The sequence below is a fragment of the Convolutriloba macropyga genome, chromosome 9 (genome assembly GCF_964194025.1).
Source record: "Convolutriloba macropyga chromosome 9, txConMacr16.3, whole genome shotgun sequence".
In the NCBI taxonomy this organism is placed as follows: domain Eukaryota; kingdom Metazoa; phylum Xenacoelomorpha; order Acoela; family Convolutidae; genus Convolutriloba; species Convolutriloba macropyga.
The window spans coordinates 12,925,310-12,943,018 of NC_134476.1; the positions used below are offsets into that span (position 1 = coordinate 12,925,310).

Consider the following 17,709-nt stretch of genomic DNA (forward strand, 5'->3'; position numbering starts at 1 on the left):
CAGTGAGAATATTTTCCGGTGTTACTTGAACAAGTATAAAAAATTGGATCTGTTAAAACCTTCAGCAGTGAGATATCAGGTATTAATGAGGTAAAAATTGAACATTTTGCATCTATTTAATATACGAATAAAATGAGCCTCTTTTTGAAAAATCCTTAAATGATAAAATTTGGTTCCCGTACGTTGATTTTAAAATAGATAGAAAAAAATAATCTGATAGCAATTTGGCCGTAAAAAGCTTGAAAAGTTGCGGCACGTTTAAAGCCGCCATCTTTTGTGTTAAAACATTCACCTAATTGTTGTGATAAACTTATTAAATAGCTTCAGATACTGCTTGAGACCTGGGCTCCTGCACCATGGTTAACCTTCAAAGCGCTATTGATCAACTGAGTATTGACAACCCCAGCCTGGCAAATATATTGTATGTTGTGAACAGTGAGATGACTGCTCTCAAGAAAGACATTCAGAGAAAAGATAAAGACATCGTGTATCTCAACAACTGTATAGAGGACCTTTCCGAGAGAGTGCTACAACTAGAGCGCTACAGTAGAAAAGACTGTCTTATATTCAACAATTTTCCCTATGAGCCGATATCTAACAAGACGCTGCAGGACCAAGTCATCAATTTCATCAACGACATCTTCAACTCAAATATCCCGCAGGAAAATCTGAAAGCCTGTCATTTCCTCAAGAGTGGAGTAGAAGGGCAGTGCTCGGTGATTGTTAAATTTGTTTATTTCGCTGACAAATTTTTTTTTTGTGGAGATCCCAATCATTTCTCTATGGAGTTAAGAACAGACGAAACCAACAGTTTATAAGCATGAAAGAGTGCCTCCCTGAAAAAGACAGGGAAATTCTACAGTATGCTGTAACCGACAAACATCTCAAAGTTTCTACTAATAACTGTGCTGTGAAAGTTGAAGTCACGAACAACGAAGGGAGACGAGAGTTTGTGGAGGTACGAACAGAAAATGACGTCGATAGATTTGAAAACGTGGCAACTAAGAGGAGGACTCAAAAACAAGTAAAATCTGTGCCGTCACAACCAATGGAAGTAAATGCATTCGGCAATCCGAATGTGCAGTCAAACAGATTCACTGCTTCAAGCCTTCAACTACCACCATTGACCTACCATCCCATTGCCAACTATCATCAACCAATAATCGGTAGTAAGAGAGCAAGAGAGCCTACTCCGGCAGAGGACCGGTATGAGCAGCTACTCCAGGACCTAAGGGAAAAAGTATCAGACCCCGAAACATTGAAAGACTGTGCTGGGTATGGTAGGAAACTCTCCAAATCCTATAAGTTGCGCTGTAGATAATGAACATATCTCATCCAATGATACTTTTCGTGCTGAAATCTGTTAAGGTGCTACATATTAACACGCGTTCTCTCAGAAAACACTATAATGAACAAGAGGCACTTATAGTAAGTCAGCAACAATCTCCAGAAATCTTAAGTCTTACTGAAACATGGTTAAATCCTAATGATGAACCTAACTGCTTCACTCTTCCAAATGACAAAGTGTTTAACAAAGCTAGAGACACTCGTGGGGGAGGCGTTATGATACAGTGTTTGAACTCTGTCTCTTTTATTGATGAATTTGACTCTCCGTTTGAAGAATGCCTTTTCCTAAAGGTCAAATACCATGGTAATATATTTTTGATAGCTGTGGTTTATAATCCACCGAGAATAAATAAACTGCTTTTTATCGATAAACTTGATCAATTTTTGGAAAGTTTATCGAAGGGTTTGCCTAACTTGATTATGGGAAACATCAACATAGACGTACTAAAGCAAAACGATGCAACTCTAAGATATCTAGCAACTATAGATGCAAATGGATGCAACTTTTTAAACAACAAGATAACTCGTCCTGCCTCAAACGGAGGGTCATGCTTAGATCATGCTATCTGCATAAATTTTGATTTAGGGATGATCTCTGTTGAAGTTCTAATGCATGAAAATTATAGTGATCATTTCCCTGTGCTTTTCCAAGCGGATCTCAAATCAAAGAACCATCCTTCCAGTAAATATATTACTTTCAGAGACACCAGTTATCTAAAATCAAGTGAAAGCATCAATTCCTTTTGCGAGTGCCTTGTTCATGTTCTTAAAAACAAAGAAATAACTAGTTTTGGGACTTTTCATTCCACTTTTATCGAAAATTTAAACAAATATGCGCCGATAAAACGCGTAGCTCCATCAAAGGTTTTCTCAAGACCAAAATACTAAACTAACAGGAAAATTAATTTATTAAACAAGCGAAACCAAGTGCATTGTAAATGGAAAAATAGCAAAAACCCACAGTATCTTCAAACCTTTAAAGAAATCAGAGTACGTGTAGAAAATGAACTCAAAAAATCGAAGAAAAACTTTTATTTCTCTAAATTCAATAAATGTATTGGTGATACAAAACAAATAAATAAACTCTTGAATGACTTGAGAGGTAAGAGTACTGATGCTCGTCGAATTGATCATCCCTGCTTAAAGACAGGCAGTATAATCAATGAAGACATCCAGATTGCTGAAAAATTCAATGAGCATTTCTCTAATATTGCGCAGACATTGCATGGCACTATAAAAGAATCAAATGTCAGTGCTACACAGTTGTTAGAGTGTAATGGATTTTCATTTTGGCTGAGACCCACAACTATTTCGGAAATAGAAAACATCATTCAAGATCTCGATAACAAAACCTCATCTGGTGCTGATCACGTAAGCAATATAATCGTTAAAAGCTGTTACCGGCAAATAGCGCCTGTTTTGTCTGGTGTTATCAACAGTTCATTCAAAACAGGCATTTTCCCACCAGAGTTGAAGCAATCAATTATAATACCACTTCACAAAGGTGATTGCAAAAGCGATCTGAACAATTATTGTCCCATTTCTCTTCTAATGGTTTTCAGCAAAGTGTTTGAAAGAGCAATGTACAACAGAGTACACTCATTTGTCGAAAGTTTTGATCTTCTGCATAAAAAGCAGTTTGAATTTCGAAAAAAGCATTCGACAGTCGACGCTATTGCAGAAATCACGGAAAAAGTAAGAGAAAACTATCAATCAAATCACATGATTACTTTATTTTTGGATTTATCAAAAGCCTTCGATTGTATCGATCACGCCATTTTGTTGAAGAAGCTAGATTTCATTGGTATCAGAGGACCATGCAAAGAATGGATGAGCAGTTACTTAAAATATAGAATGCAATTTGTTTCCTGCAATGGCGTTTATTCTGACCAGAAACCAATTGTGGGATACACCAAGGGTCAGTATTGGGTCCTCTTCTTTTTCTGCTCTACGTAAATGATTTACCGCATGTTTGTAAGACCAGTGAAGTTTTTCAGTTTGCTGATGACACAAACGTAACTGCCATCAAGTGCTCCCATGAAGAATTAACGGCAGACATCAAATCTGTGTCCAATTGGCTCGATAGCAACAGGCTTAAACTAAATATCAAAAAAACAATACAGGTCAACATATCACTAGGAAGTGCCTCTAGTTCACCCCTTGTTCTGAACGGTGTTGAAATGAAAATAAAAAACTTGTCGTGTCGTTATTTAGGCGTAATCATTGACAATAAACTATCATTCAAGCAGCATGTAAATTGCATTATCAATAAACTCAGTAGACAATGTGGAATACTGTGTAAGTTAAGACACTACGTTCCCCAAATGCTTTTTACTACAGTACTATCAAATGAATATAAAGCCAATAATTCAATATGGCCCTTTAGTATATGGCTGTACATCTTATACAGCCTTTGTTCCTATTGGAGATATGCAAAGAAAAATTATGCGTATAATTCATTTTAAATCTTTCAAAGAGAGCGTTACCAAGACAATGCTGGAAACTAACACACCGACAGTTCATGAACTTTATGTTTACGAGTTAGTTAAGGTTTTTTCCCGATCTATCCTCAAGATGCACGCAGAAAGTTTTCTTAATAATTTATTTTCTTTTGAAAAAACAAGCATTTATTCAACCAGAAGATCAACTAAAAACTATCTAAGTGTTCCAATGACAAAAAACAAACTACAGCGCTGCTCTATGAAGTATCGTGGAAGTAAACTGTATAACCTTTTGCATGAAAATTCCATCATCGACGGTGAAGACCTTACAAATCAAAACATTTCGTCGACTGTTCATAGGATTTAAGATAATTATATTTTAGGAAATCAAGAGCTGTCAAGGGAAGTCTTCGGTCTGTAGTCGTAGAAATAATCATTAGCCAGTATTCAGTTATCTATGATAGTTTCTAAGACCCTTTCTTCCTTAAATATAATTAATCGAAAAGTTTTTGGGCTAATTGTTGGAAACCCTGTTATCCTTGATGCGTGCTTTGCAAATTAAGATGATCTTAACAAAAAATAGTTGCGTTGCCTTCGTAGAAGGCACCGCGGTTCGATTTCGGCAGTCAAAATTTGATTTTTCTAAGTTCTAAAGATGTTTTTTTAGGAGTTTTTGTCTTCTAATATGGAATTTTGTCAACAATTCCCTTTTTTCTCTCCTTATTACTGAACGAAGTTTGTGTGTTCTCTTAAGTCAGCTCTTAAATACCATAGAAGCCGGAAAACAGAAATGAGTTGTTATAATATTTTTAAATTTTGAATGAATCACATTTTGTTTTGGAAAATTCAGTTTTTTAATTACGTTTTTCGTCAATGATGAAATTAAAAATGTTTCTCGTTCTTCTGGGCACGCTGTGAAGTAGGTCGAACGACCTCGTTGCGTGTCCTGTCCTTGCTTTAAGTTCAATATACTCTGCTGATTATGCTATTTTATTTAATTTTTGTTATTTTGTATTTAATTTAATTATACTTGCAAGCGAGGATAAATTAACTCTCTCTCTCTCACGTGCACATTTTAAAATGCCGAAAGTCTGCAGTGCCAGAAGTTGAAACGCCAGAAGTTGACTTCCGTTGACTTTCTTCATTTTCAAACGTGCTATTTTAGTGTTTTAAGCATGGCTAAGTGACTTTGCAGAAGTCACTTTGAAATTCTGATTTAATATCTCGAAACGCTTCGCGGTTCTCGATAAACGCCAGAAGTTTGCAGTGACTTCAAGCAGAGTCACCTAACTATTACTAAACAATCACCCAGTAGCCGTCCTGGTTTCAGAATTGCTTTTTGCAAATCTATTTCATAACTCTTAAGAAGAAAAGGCATAAAAGTGTATGAAATTGTAAGGTGCCAATTAAACCAGATTAGTTGATATTGTGATCAGGCAGCTTCTTCATCCAATAAGAGCGGATCTAATTATCTATCAAGGGATAAGTTCAAGTGTACTCCCAATGAACACGTAAAAAACATCCTCGCTATGGAATCGCAGCTACTGGTCAAGAGACCATGAACTGACCAACGTCGGACGAGTTGCTCTCTAACGACAGGCGGGACAATTTGATTGAGAGGGGCTAGTCTAGATAACAGAGATGTCTAGGTAACTTATGGGTGCGAAAAACCCTAACTCCAGAGGTTTAAGGCCGCAGCCTCCGGGATAGTATTCTGCGCCCGCAGCCATTAAGCTATCCCGGCTTTGCTAGCGAACCGCTTACAATCGCAATGCGAGCACTGTCTATCAAGAAAAATTAAAAAGAGAAGCATGAGAAAGTCCTTCGAGAGCGAAAAAGTTTCTGAACAAAAGCGCAAAAACGGCCAACAGAAATTTTGGATGGAAAAAAGAGATACGCGTTTTCAAAGTTAGTTCGAGAGCAATTAAAAAATAACTTTGTATAACCCAAGGAGGAGCAAAAACCTATTTTTATATTTTTTTTTTTACAAAAATCGTTTTCAGCTTACCACTAACACTTCAAGTACAACCAAGAGGCGTTGACAAAGTTGACAAAATTTAATCAGACAAAGGTGGGGATTCGGACAAATATTCTATACTCATAGCTTTAATGGTGAAACACCAATAAGAACAGTATTATCAGTTGCAACTCTTAAATTCTGCCCGAGAAACTGTTGGGAGTAACCGAAAGCAACTTATATACGCTGGAGAAAACTACTTGAACGTTTGGTCCAAAACACAAAATACACAAACAAATACCAAGACGCAAACACTAAGACCAGAACCAGAGGACAAAAAATTTATTGGTCAATTGGTCACTACTCAAGGATCGTCACTGTTCATTAACGTCTTCTGTTTTCTCTGAGAAACTAGGTGTGGACTTTTTGAGGCTATTATATCGGTAACAGTAATTTTGACAATAAACTTTGAAACGTAACTTTTCAATTTCGATATTTCATGAGCACGACGGACAATTAAATTTTTTATATCTTAGAGATGTGTAATTAGCGAGAACAAAAATCACATAGTTTTGGCATTAAACATATTTATATCCGCAGTGTGGGGCAAACAATAAGTAATTATTATAATTTTTCTTTCTGACAGTTTTTGCACTCTGCCTCTATTTGTGTCTAACATTTAAAAAAACCTCTCTCACACTAACTATACCTTTCTCCCTCTCAATACACACTTACTAGTCAAAAAAAAACAAAACCATGAATATACCCGGACAAGCGCGCGCACGCAAACATACAAACCTCACCAGCACCAATCTTTTTAAAATTTTCAAAATTTGTCACCGTTCATAAATGGCTTGACAGTTTTTTTTCGGGAAAACTAGGTGTGGACTTCGGGAAAAAAGAACAGTATTTTGGGTTGCTTATTGACCTACTTGATCATATCGAAAGTACCATACGACTTTTCACTAATCAAGAAACTTCAAAATCATGGACAAAGCAGGGTCGTCAAACGTTTGAGAGGGCGATAACCCCCATGTGGTAATTTTTTCAACCCATTTTCTTTACAATTTCAAACTTACACAACTCATTGGAAGTTGTGTTGATTAGATTACGGGTTCATGCCCAACTTTTATCACCATAATGGCGCTGAAACAGTGGCTTAACCTAACAGGACGGCTCGCGCGAGTCGGTGCCTAGCACAGAATGTTCCAGCACACCTTTGAAGGTTGCAAAAACAACTATCCAATTCTGCAAGAGAAACTGTTGGGAGTTTCCGAAAGCAGCTTATATATGTTGGAGAAAATTATTTCCACTTTCGCTCCAAAACACACATTACACAAACTTATAGCAACACGCAAATACAAAGCCCAAAACCAGATGATATTTTTATATTTCTATTGGTCAATTGGTCACTATTCAAGGTTCGTCACTGTTTATTTACCTCTTCTTTGTTTTCTTTCAGAAACTAGGTGTGGACTTTTTGAGTCTATTGTATCGGTAACAAAATTTTTGACACTAAACATTGAAACATAACCTTTCAAAGTTTCAATTGTGATATTTTATGAGCACGACGTACAATTAAATTTTTTACATCTCAGATGTGTTATCAGCGAGAATAAAAATCACATAATTTTGGCATTAGACATATTTATATCCGCAGTGTGGGGCAAACAATAAGTAATTATTATAATTTTTCTTTCTGACAGTTTTTGCACTCTGCCTCTATTTGTGTCTAACATTTTAAAAAACCTCTCTCACACTAACTATACCTTTCTCCCTCTCAATACACACATACCAGTCACATAAAAATAAAATCATGAAAATACCCGGACAAGCGCGCGCACGCAAACATACAAACCTCACCAGCACCAATCTTTTTAAAATTTTCAAAATTTGTCACCGTTCATAAATGGCTTGACAGTTTTTTTTTCGGGAAAACTAGGTGTGGACTTCTTGAGGCATGTGTATTTCGATAAAATTAATGTAAAATCGGTATACCTTTTTCGATGATTTAGAAAAAAAATTATCGATTCTGATGTTTCATGAACTTAATACCCCACTTTTTTTTCAAAAATGCCCAGAAGTGTTAAAAAGATTTAATAAACACATTTTTGTCTCAAAATATTTGAAACATTGTTATTAACTTAATTTTCTAACTTAAGTAACTTTCTAACTTTTATACTTCTGAGAGTTTTTGCACTCTGTCTTAAGTCATTTTTAACATGTAAAGAAAAGTTGAAAGCTGTTCGTTAATAACTTTAGTAGCTTTGAGGAAAATTGTTTATCAACAAATTTAATGTTTTGGCCTTCTTACCAAGGAAAATTTAATAAATTGTTTTGATAACTGAAAAAGTTCTCCAATTACTTCAAAAGAATTTTTCGTTTTTCATAAGAGGAATTTGGCAATCAATGAAATGAATTAGTTCGATTAAAAGAGAATTGTTTTGCAAACACAGCTCCAGAGTTAGGGAAAGAATACATTTTTCTGATCATAGTTTTACTACAGTTTCAAAGTGTACTTTTGCTATGTTGAAGCTTTAAATTCCCTGAAATCTTCTACTACTCTTAAATTTTGATACAGCGAAAAAAGGTTCGTGCAATAGCTTTACCAACAGAAAACAGACGGATAAAATTAATTTTTAATTAAAACTTTAGGAAAAAAACGAAATTCAATTTTTGAACATTTTTCGGGCATATAGTTCAAATTATTATTTTTTAGGCTTTAAACTGTTATGAAATATTGAAAGGTCCCCATAACTTAAATCAAATTTACTACAAAATTTCTTGTTTAGTTCTATCTCAAACTTCAATGCGATCTGTTACCCCCCCCCCCCCCCCTCACATCGAGCAATCGTTAAAGAACTAGATCCTGAGGGCTACAAAATAAAGGCTTCCTTTTTTCTAAACAATGCGCTAAAAAAATGAAAATTTGACTGAAGAAAAAAGCCAGCCTCGCATATATATATATATATATATATATATATATATATATATATATATATATACATCACTGCATTTTTGAAAAAATGTTGGAACAATGACAAACTTAATAATCTAGAAATGTGTAATTTCAACTTTCGCGATCGTTTGGTGTGAATTGGTCATTAACATGACATTCCATCGCTATGTTATGCACCTGCCATCGTACAATAAGTCGCAGTTCATTTTAAAATATTTGATATTTGGAATAAGAGCAATTGAGATCATGCGAAAAAATCGAGACCAAAACTATCAGAAATGGTCAAATCAGCAACACAACCAACCCATAAAACATAAAAAAATGGTCACAGATTTTGTTCGAGTGACAGTCAAAACGCGAACAATCTAATGCTTTATTTCCTTGGAAAATTCACTCCTAACACCAGATTTCAAGCTAAGTTTATGCAGGAAAAAAGTTTGTAGTAATCTGAATTATAGTAATTAAGATAGAAACAGAGAATCACTCATGTTTGTTCGAGAGCAATTAAAAAAAACTTTCCTTATAAACCAAACAGCTGCAAAACCTCACACTTCACGTACAAAAAAGTGACGTTGACAAAATTGATTTAATTAGACGAAGGCGGGGATTCAGACAAATATTAAATAATCATAGCTTTGATGATGAAGAACCCCAAAAAGAACAGTATTTTGGGTTGCCTATTGACCTACTTGATCATATCGAAAGTACCATACGACTTTTCACTAATCAAGAAACTTCAAAATCATGGACAAAGCAGGGTCGTCAAAGGTTTGAGAGGGCGATAACCCCCACGTGGTAATTTTTTCAACCCACTTTTACAATTTCAAATTTACACAACTCATTGGAAGTTTTGTTGAATAGAGTACGGCTTCATGCCCAACTTTTATCACCATAATGGCGCTGAAACAGTGGCTTAACCTAACAGGACGGCTCGCGCGAGTCGGTGCCTAGCACAGAATGTTCCAGCATACCTTTGAAGGTTGCAAAAACAATTATCCAATTCAGCAAGAGAAACTGTTGGGAGTTTCCGAAAGCAGCTTATATATGTTGGAGAAAATTATTTCCACTTTCGCTCCAAAACACACATTACACAAACATATAGCAGCACGCAAATACAAAGCCCAAAACCAGATGATATTTTTATATTTCTATTGGTCAATTGGTCACTATTCAAGGTTCGTCACTGTTTATTTACCTCTTCTTTGTTTTCTTTCAGAAACTAGGTGTGGACTTTTTGAGGCTATTGTATCGGTAACAAAATTTTTGACACTAAACTTTGAAACATAACCTTTCAAAGTTTCAATTGTGATATTTTATGAGCACGACGGACAATTAAATTTTTTACATCTCAGATGTGTTATCAGCGAGAATAAAAATCACATAATTTTGGCATTAGACATATTTATATCCGCAGTGTGGGGCAAACAATAAGTAATCATTATAATTTTTCGGACAATTAAATTTTTTACATCTCAGAGATGTGTTATCAGCGAGATTTAACAACACATAGCCTTGGCATTGGACATATTTAAATCCGCAAATAGGGTCAAACATTAAATAGTTTTTCTAACTTTTTCTGAGTTTTTGCACTCTCTTTGTATCCAACATTTTTTCTCTTTGTATCCAACATTTGAAGAAACAATCTCTCTCGTACTAACTATCCCTTTCTCCCTCTCAATACACACATACAAGTCACATAAAAAAAAACACATGAATATACCCACACAAGCGCGCACACACAAACACACAAAACATCACCAACACAAATTTTCAAAATTTCGTCGCAATTTATATATGGCTTGGCTTTATTTTCTGGAAAACTAGGTGTGGACTTCTTGACGCATTTGTATTTTGATAATCTAACTTAATCTAAAATCGTAAAAAAAATTTTGATGAGTTAGAAAATTTTTTATAAATTTCGATGTTTCATGAGCTTAATCCCCCATTCTTTCCACCCATTCGTTCGTTTCAGAGTTACCCAGACGTGTTAAAAAATCTATTTAATAATCACAGTTCTGGTTCTAAATATATACGTACGTATTAACTTAACATTCTAACTTTATTAATTCCAATCTTCTGAGAATTGTTGCACTCTGCCTAAATGTGTTTTCAACACGTAAAAAAATGTTGAAAGCCGTTCGTAAAATTTTTTATTTAGTAGCTTTGAGGACCATTGGTTATCAATAAATTTAATGTTTTGGTCTTTTGACTCTGTAAAGAGTATTTTCAAATAAACGGGAAAATTTCATAATTGATAACTGAAAAAGAAAATTTCTCAATTTTCTTTTATTTTTTGTAAGAGAAATTTGCAATCAATGGAGGATTGTTTTTCAATTTACAAAAACGCCCAAAAACTGAAATTCAGTTCGAAAAGCAATTTCAAAATACAAAAGAGAAAAAGTTTCTGATTCTCGAAAAAAAAATATGAACAGGTATTAAATTTTTCAATCTGACAATAAATAAACCCTTTAACTTTCACTTTCGTTGGTATTTATTTATACCAGAGAAGTTTAGTTCGAACTATCTGCTCGGACATAAGGAAAACAAATGAAGAAGATTACCTTCTTTTTCAACTATGAATTTGGTTGATTTGATGTTGATTTCATGACACTGTTTTTTAAGTTTCCATGGTTTTGAAAATCTTCAAAATGTTTAGTTCTGATTAATAAGATAATTTTTGGCAAACACAACTCTAGAATTTAGAAAAAAATACATTTTTCTGCTTTAGTTTTAGAGTTTCAAAGTTGACTTTTGCTATGTTGAGAGCTCTAAATTGCTTGAAATCTTAAATTTCTCTAAACTTTTTTGATACAGCGAAAATGGGTTCGTACAATAGATTTACCAACAGAAAACAGAGTGACGGTTAAAAATAATTTTAAAACAAAATTTGAAAAAAAAACGAAAATCATTTTTTTGTAAACTTTCGGTCATATAGTTTAATTTGTTTATTTTTAGGCTTGAAACTGTAATGAATTATTGAAAAATCCCCATTTAACCAACTTAAACTTACAATATTTCTTGATTGTTTCTATCTTAAATTTCAATGATATCTTTAACCCCCACCCACCCTCGAGCGATCGCTACTTTTCCTATTATTTTTCCTTCGAAAATATCAGATCACTGTTCCCCCTTTTTTTCAAATTTGATAATTTTTATGAAAAAGGAAACTAGATCCTGAGGGATATAAAATGGTTTCTTTCTTTTTTCACTACGACGCGCAAACAAAAATTGAAAATTTGACTGAAGAAAAAAAGCCGGCCTCGCATATATATTCCTGCATTTTAAAAAAAAATTTTTGGAACAATAACAAACTAATATTCTAATTAAAAATGTGTAATTTCATCTTTCGAGATCTTTTGGTGTGTATTGGTCATTTACATGACATTCCATCGCTATGTTATGCAGCTGTTATTGTACCATAAGTCGTAGTTCATTTGGAAATGAAGGATCAGATATTCAGAGTAAGAGCAATTGAGATCATGCGAAAAATTCGAGACCAAAACTATCAAAAGCGGTCAAATCAGCAACACAACCAACGCATAAAACATCAAAAAAATTGTCACCAATTTTGTTCGAGCGACAGTCAAAACGCGACGGATCTAATGCTTTATTTCTTTGGAGATTTCGCTCCTAACACCTGACTTCATACTAAGTTTATGCAGGAAAAAGAAAAGAAGTTTGTAGTAATCTGAATTATAGTATATTATATCAAGGAGACAGAACAAGTCAACTCAATTCGATTGTTGTGTTTAATAGTAATGCTCTAATAAAACTACCTGAAGATATCATAAAGCTTGTACCGTAAGAAGAAGAAATAGGGTCAAATCTTCCCCGTTTGAGTTGTAATAGTAGTAATCTCTTTGTTGTTGTTGCTTTATTCGCTTCCACTGTGAAATACAGAGAGAGAAAGAAAGAGCGTAACAAGGACATAAACAAGGTCGTGGGATAAGATAGACACACACGAATCAATCAAACTGCAGTTTAGCGTTAGTTACTACCGTTTTATTACTTATTGTTAAATCCGACAAATTAATTTATGGAATAGAAACGAAAGCAAGCATGATTAGAAAACTAACATTTGGTTTTAAGTCAAAATTAACTTTGATCCAAACAGCTTTCTTCCTTTTTACCTGAAATTTTCCCAACACCACCCCCCCCCCCCCCTCCAGCTCATTCAATAATAGAAATGGAAACGTTGCTTCGGCAATGAACTGGCACAGCCTCTATTATGAATCAGATCATTATTAATTTAAAATTTTTGGGTTTTTTCCACAGTTTGGGTTAAGATCTTGCAAATTTGTCATTAATTTTTTTGCACGATAGTCAAGACTGTTTGCAACAAAGCTTTTAGCATCTAATTTTACTACTACTATTGTAAAGTACGTTGATTAATATTAATTTCGTTAAATCATCATAAGAAACAACTCTTTAGTACATTAATTCAAAATTCAGCTAATTACAGCCCAAAGTTGTCGGTTCAAAAACTTCACTTTATATATGAGAAATGCAATCTTAAAATTTCTAAACGAGGAATTTTTAAAGCTTTACTTGAAATTTCTACTTTTAAAGTCAAATTGTGTCATGCTACAACTAAACTCGATCACACACTAAAGGTCAAATGTAACTACGCTGTTAAAATGACACAGCAATCATAGCAAGATAAAGAGAAACAGCGATACAAAAAGATGATGAAAACAATCAAAAAGTTACATTATAAAATAAAACAAAAATAAAGATGAAAAGAATGTAAGAAAATAGTGATTAATACAAATTCGTGAAATCATAACTTAGTTATGTATAATAAGTTCACAATGGTAAGAAGTTTGCAGTTAATAGTTGGCAACAAAGAATTCAAGTTATACTTGCTATATTCGGGCTCAATTGCTATCTCCCCAATGACAGAGGGGGGAAATTTTAAAGGGAGGGGGACTAGCAATAAGCAAGCGCGACTGTATTAGCAGGCATCGCGTGAACTTCTGCCTCAATTTCGGATCCGCTGCCGACATCAGTGACGTTTGAATCACTTGCTGTGTTCTTAGCAGGACTTGACGACGATCCTTCGGCAATATGATCTTTTGCCGTGCCCGTAATTTTGGGCTTAGCTACAGAAGCAGTGGTACTTGAACTCTGCGGTAGTTGTTTCTGCTGCTGATGTTGTATCCGCTTTTTAGCTTTGGCAATAGTTGAGGCGGAAACACCTGTGCATGTCGAGGATCTTTCAGATTCCTCGTCTGTTGGTGAGTTATGTTCAATGACACTTCGGTCAACTGACGTAGCATCAGAATAGGCGCCTGGATTGGGTTCGCTATCCTCGTGGGGGCTCATAGTGCTATATCCGTGGTCACTGTCTGTAGCGTAACTCCTCGTATGGTGGTGATGTCTCCGATCATTCCGAATTGCGATAATAGGCAATGGGTGCAGCATCGGGTTCATGTACCCTATATCATCCTCTTCCTGCTCTAAGGAGTAGTCATCAACTTCATGTGCTCCCATTTGTACGTTAACATCAGACGTGTAGTTGGCATTGTACATTGCAATCATTTGTCGACGTTGTCGTTCGTGCCGAATTAAGAACACAGCCAGCGCGATAACTATTGAGCTGGCCAGCACGCCTCCGGCTACAGGACCTATAGGGGTAGTAGTCGAGGAACCACCACTATGATGAGCTAAACGCTGGTTCTGGCTATCGTAGTATCTTGGTTTCGCGTAAGGGGAAAATCCCCGAACTCGCATGTAACAATTCGTCAATTGATCACACTGGTGATTTTGCATTGGAAATATGACCCTGGAATTGTTCGAACGGAAATAGACCTGTTCGAACTCGCACCAGCGACATTCTCGATTCTGATCACATTTACTTTGCTCAGTTAGCGACGAGCATCGGAACCCAATGCAATTACTGGCATCGTGGAACTTATGCTTGTCCAAAGCTCCGATTTTCAACACCTCGGGTTGAGGTTCGCAAGCAACCCAATTGTCAACAGAATGCGGTTCTTCAGCCCTGCAATTATCGTCAGCACTGTCCAGGTAAACACAGGGACACCAGCAACGATTGTCAAAAGGCCGTCTCAAATAACATCGATCCTTATGAGTTCGCGGACAGAAACACAACTGGAAGTTTACTGTTTCGTCCATTACTCCCCGGATTCCATGGAAAAGATTGGTTCCAGCCAGACGTCGAACACTAAACGCGGTTCCGTTGTTTAACAGGTAGGATTGGCGCTTGCCCGAATAGTCAAGAGAAAATTTTTGAGAGAACCTGAAATTGTCTTGTCTGTAATCATAACATTCTTCCTTGCTGTAGAAACCGTCGAGTTGACTGATATACAGAAAAAAGTCCGATTCTCTATAGGCAACACTGAACATATTTATGTCTCGCCATTTGTATCCGACACTGTTCTTTGAGTCTAAGCTCGAATTCCACATTCGTGAATAGGCAACAATGTTACCTTCCTCGTTAAACAGGAAACAATCCTTCCCATTTTCTGGCTGGCAATCTGGATTTTGGAATTTCTGTGTATTGTACAACGTATGCGAGTACAAACTTTCAACAGTGACGTCAAATCCAACAACTACGAAGGTCGTGTTAGTTAGCGGAACCTTCCATGACACAGACACGACATAGCCAGCTTGAGATTCGTCCAGCCACGGTGAAGAAAAATGCTGGTGAAAACCACCTTCTGCGGCTTGTTTGAACCAGTTCAGCTGATTTATATCCATATTTTTGTCCAGCTTAATAGCTGGCTGAATTATCATAAACCCGTCACTAGTAGCCGCATACCTGCGAATAAATGAAGTGTTAATTATACTTTCTGGGCTCCACTTGAATGCCAACGACCAAATATACTTCAAGCTCACGACAGAATGATTTCTGAACAAGGGTTCCCTCGGATTGTGTCGAACATCGTGCAAATTGAGGAAGAACTGCTCAAACCTTTCGTTTTCAATTAATTCCAGACCTCGATAATGTAAATGAAGAGCGCGCTTTGATACGAACAGTCCAATAATGCCCTTATAAGGAAGGGACAGAGTGGTGAAATATTTACACACACGCTCTTGATTATCTACTGAATCGTGGTACATAATGTTAGGCTTGAATTTAAGACCAGACTCATTCGAAACGACGTTCGAATCCCCCTCGCGTCCACTTTTTTCGCCTACGGGAACGTTTTTCAACGCCAGTTCTAACTTCACATCATACTCGTACTGGTCTCCAATAAGCACTGTACAAACTACGAATGGACTGTTAGCAAGGCGACTACACGAATAACGGTACAACTTATCAAGCTGTACATCAATTTCTGCTGTCTTTTTGGTCCTGATAATTTTCTGGAAAAATGTTGAGGCATCTTTTTTGAGCACAGTCGAGAAGTAGTAGTGAAGAGGAGGTTCGCAAAGAGTAATTGAGACAAAACCTTTATCACGATTATAATTTGTCACTCTGTGATAGATTACGGATCCCTTTTCATCAACAATAAACAGCGTTTTATTCTCATCTGTATGGTAATTCAACTCGTTCAGTATTGATTCCAAATTAATATCGACACCCACTACGCCGTCAACATCGCCATTCTCGGCATTTTTGACAGGAGCCGAAATTGTCATGACCATTTCTCCCTTTTCGTTCTTCGGGTACGAATAGGTAAGGTTGTAATTTCGGGCATTGACAAAATGGGTAGAATTCTTGGGGAAAACTTGGGCTATCGAGAGCAAGTCTGGTCGCCACATTGGTGTGATCACTTTCACGCTTTTGCTTTTCAGAAGTGCGTCAACCTCTCGCCAATCGGCGAGTTTGGAAGTTGACCAAAATTCGTCACTGAGTAAACTGGAATACATCATGATATTGCCTACGCGGAAAACAGCCAGGTTTAAATTCTTCATTAGTGGCTTCAACTTCATTATCTGTTCATGCTGACTTTTAAAGTTACTCGGCTTCATGCCGCTGAAAACGACCAGAACCTTTTCTGTATCAGCATCCGAGCTGTTAAGTACTTTCAGAACAGACTCCATTTCCTCCGCAAGGCTTCGGTAATTCTCAGTTTTATTAGCATCGAGATACTTGTCCACATTATCTGAGAGGCTGTGAGTGCTGAAGAATCCGAGCACATTTTTTCTACTTCCACAATTCACAAACTTCTGGGAACTACTTACATTTTCTGGCCAGCCAGAAATGGTGAACCGATCTGCGGGTCCAGCGAACTGCGCGATGGAAAAGGCAAAGTTTGCAGCCGTGGTAAGAAACAGTGTTCCAGTGCTATTACCAGAGATAGTTTGCGAATCGAAGAGAAAAGCCCAGTGACGTTTGGATGGAACTATTGCACTGGCGATTGCTTCCTTCTTGAAATTATGCAACACTGGTGAAAATTCAGCTCCGCACATCGAGCTATCCTTCTTGGCGGGGTAGACAAAAGAACTGACACACTTACTCCGAATCGACACATACCACTGTTCGTTCACACTTTTATGCCAGATATCGTGACGTTTCCACATTTTCACGACATCTTCTGACAGATGAGTTGTGGAATTGCACTGAATGTACTCTACGGGAAACGTTCTCTGGCATGCTAAAGCCTTGTTAATCCAGACTCCTTGGGATTTTTGAGTAGCATAAAGCGAGTCATCACAACAATCTCGGTTCGTATGTTGAAGTGATTCGTTAGTGAGACCATTCCTGAGTGTGCTCGAGATAAGAGTCTTCGACTGATTGATAGTGTCTTCAATTGACAGGAATAACTTTTCCAGGCTCTGTCTCGTTTCGTTAATTAACGAGATTCGTTTGTCAGTCCTGGTCCAATTGGAGCTATTGTACTCCGGCTGTTTCAATGTGAGTGCTTCATTAGTAAAAATTTTGAGCTTTAGCTCCAATTGCGAAGTCGGTTCCGCCTGATATTCGGAAGAGAGATACAGAAAGCACAGGAAATAAGATATTAACATCTTTGAAGATTGTTCATAAGCAAGCCTGAAAAAAATAAACAAGTTGAAAACCTATCACAAGTAGCTTGAAG

The 17,709-nt window shown here is 36.4% G+C and overlaps 2 protein-coding genes across 2 annotated transcripts in view; one reads left to right on the plus strand and one right to left on the minus strand.

Annotated features, from left to right (window-relative positions):
• The first annotated feature begins 297 nt into the window (after positions 1-297).
• The window catches only part of LOC142345620 (uncharacterized), a 149,260-nt gene continuing 131,848 nt past the window's right edge, over positions 298-17,709 (plus strand). The window contains exon 1 of the mRNA XM_075397763.1: positions 298-319. The gene's annotated coding sequence lies outside the window, so the exon portion shown is untranslated. The remainder of the gene's footprint in view (positions 320-17,709) is intronic.
• LOC142345618 (VWFA and cache domain-containing protein 1-like) lies at positions 13,025-17,684 on the minus strand. The gene has a single exon (XM_075397760.1). It carries the CDS (start codon positions 17,636-17,638, stop codon positions 13,634-13,636), a length of 4,005 nt encoding a protein of 1,334 aa, XP_075253875.1. The 5' UTR covers positions 17,639-17,684; the 3' UTR covers positions 13,025-13,633.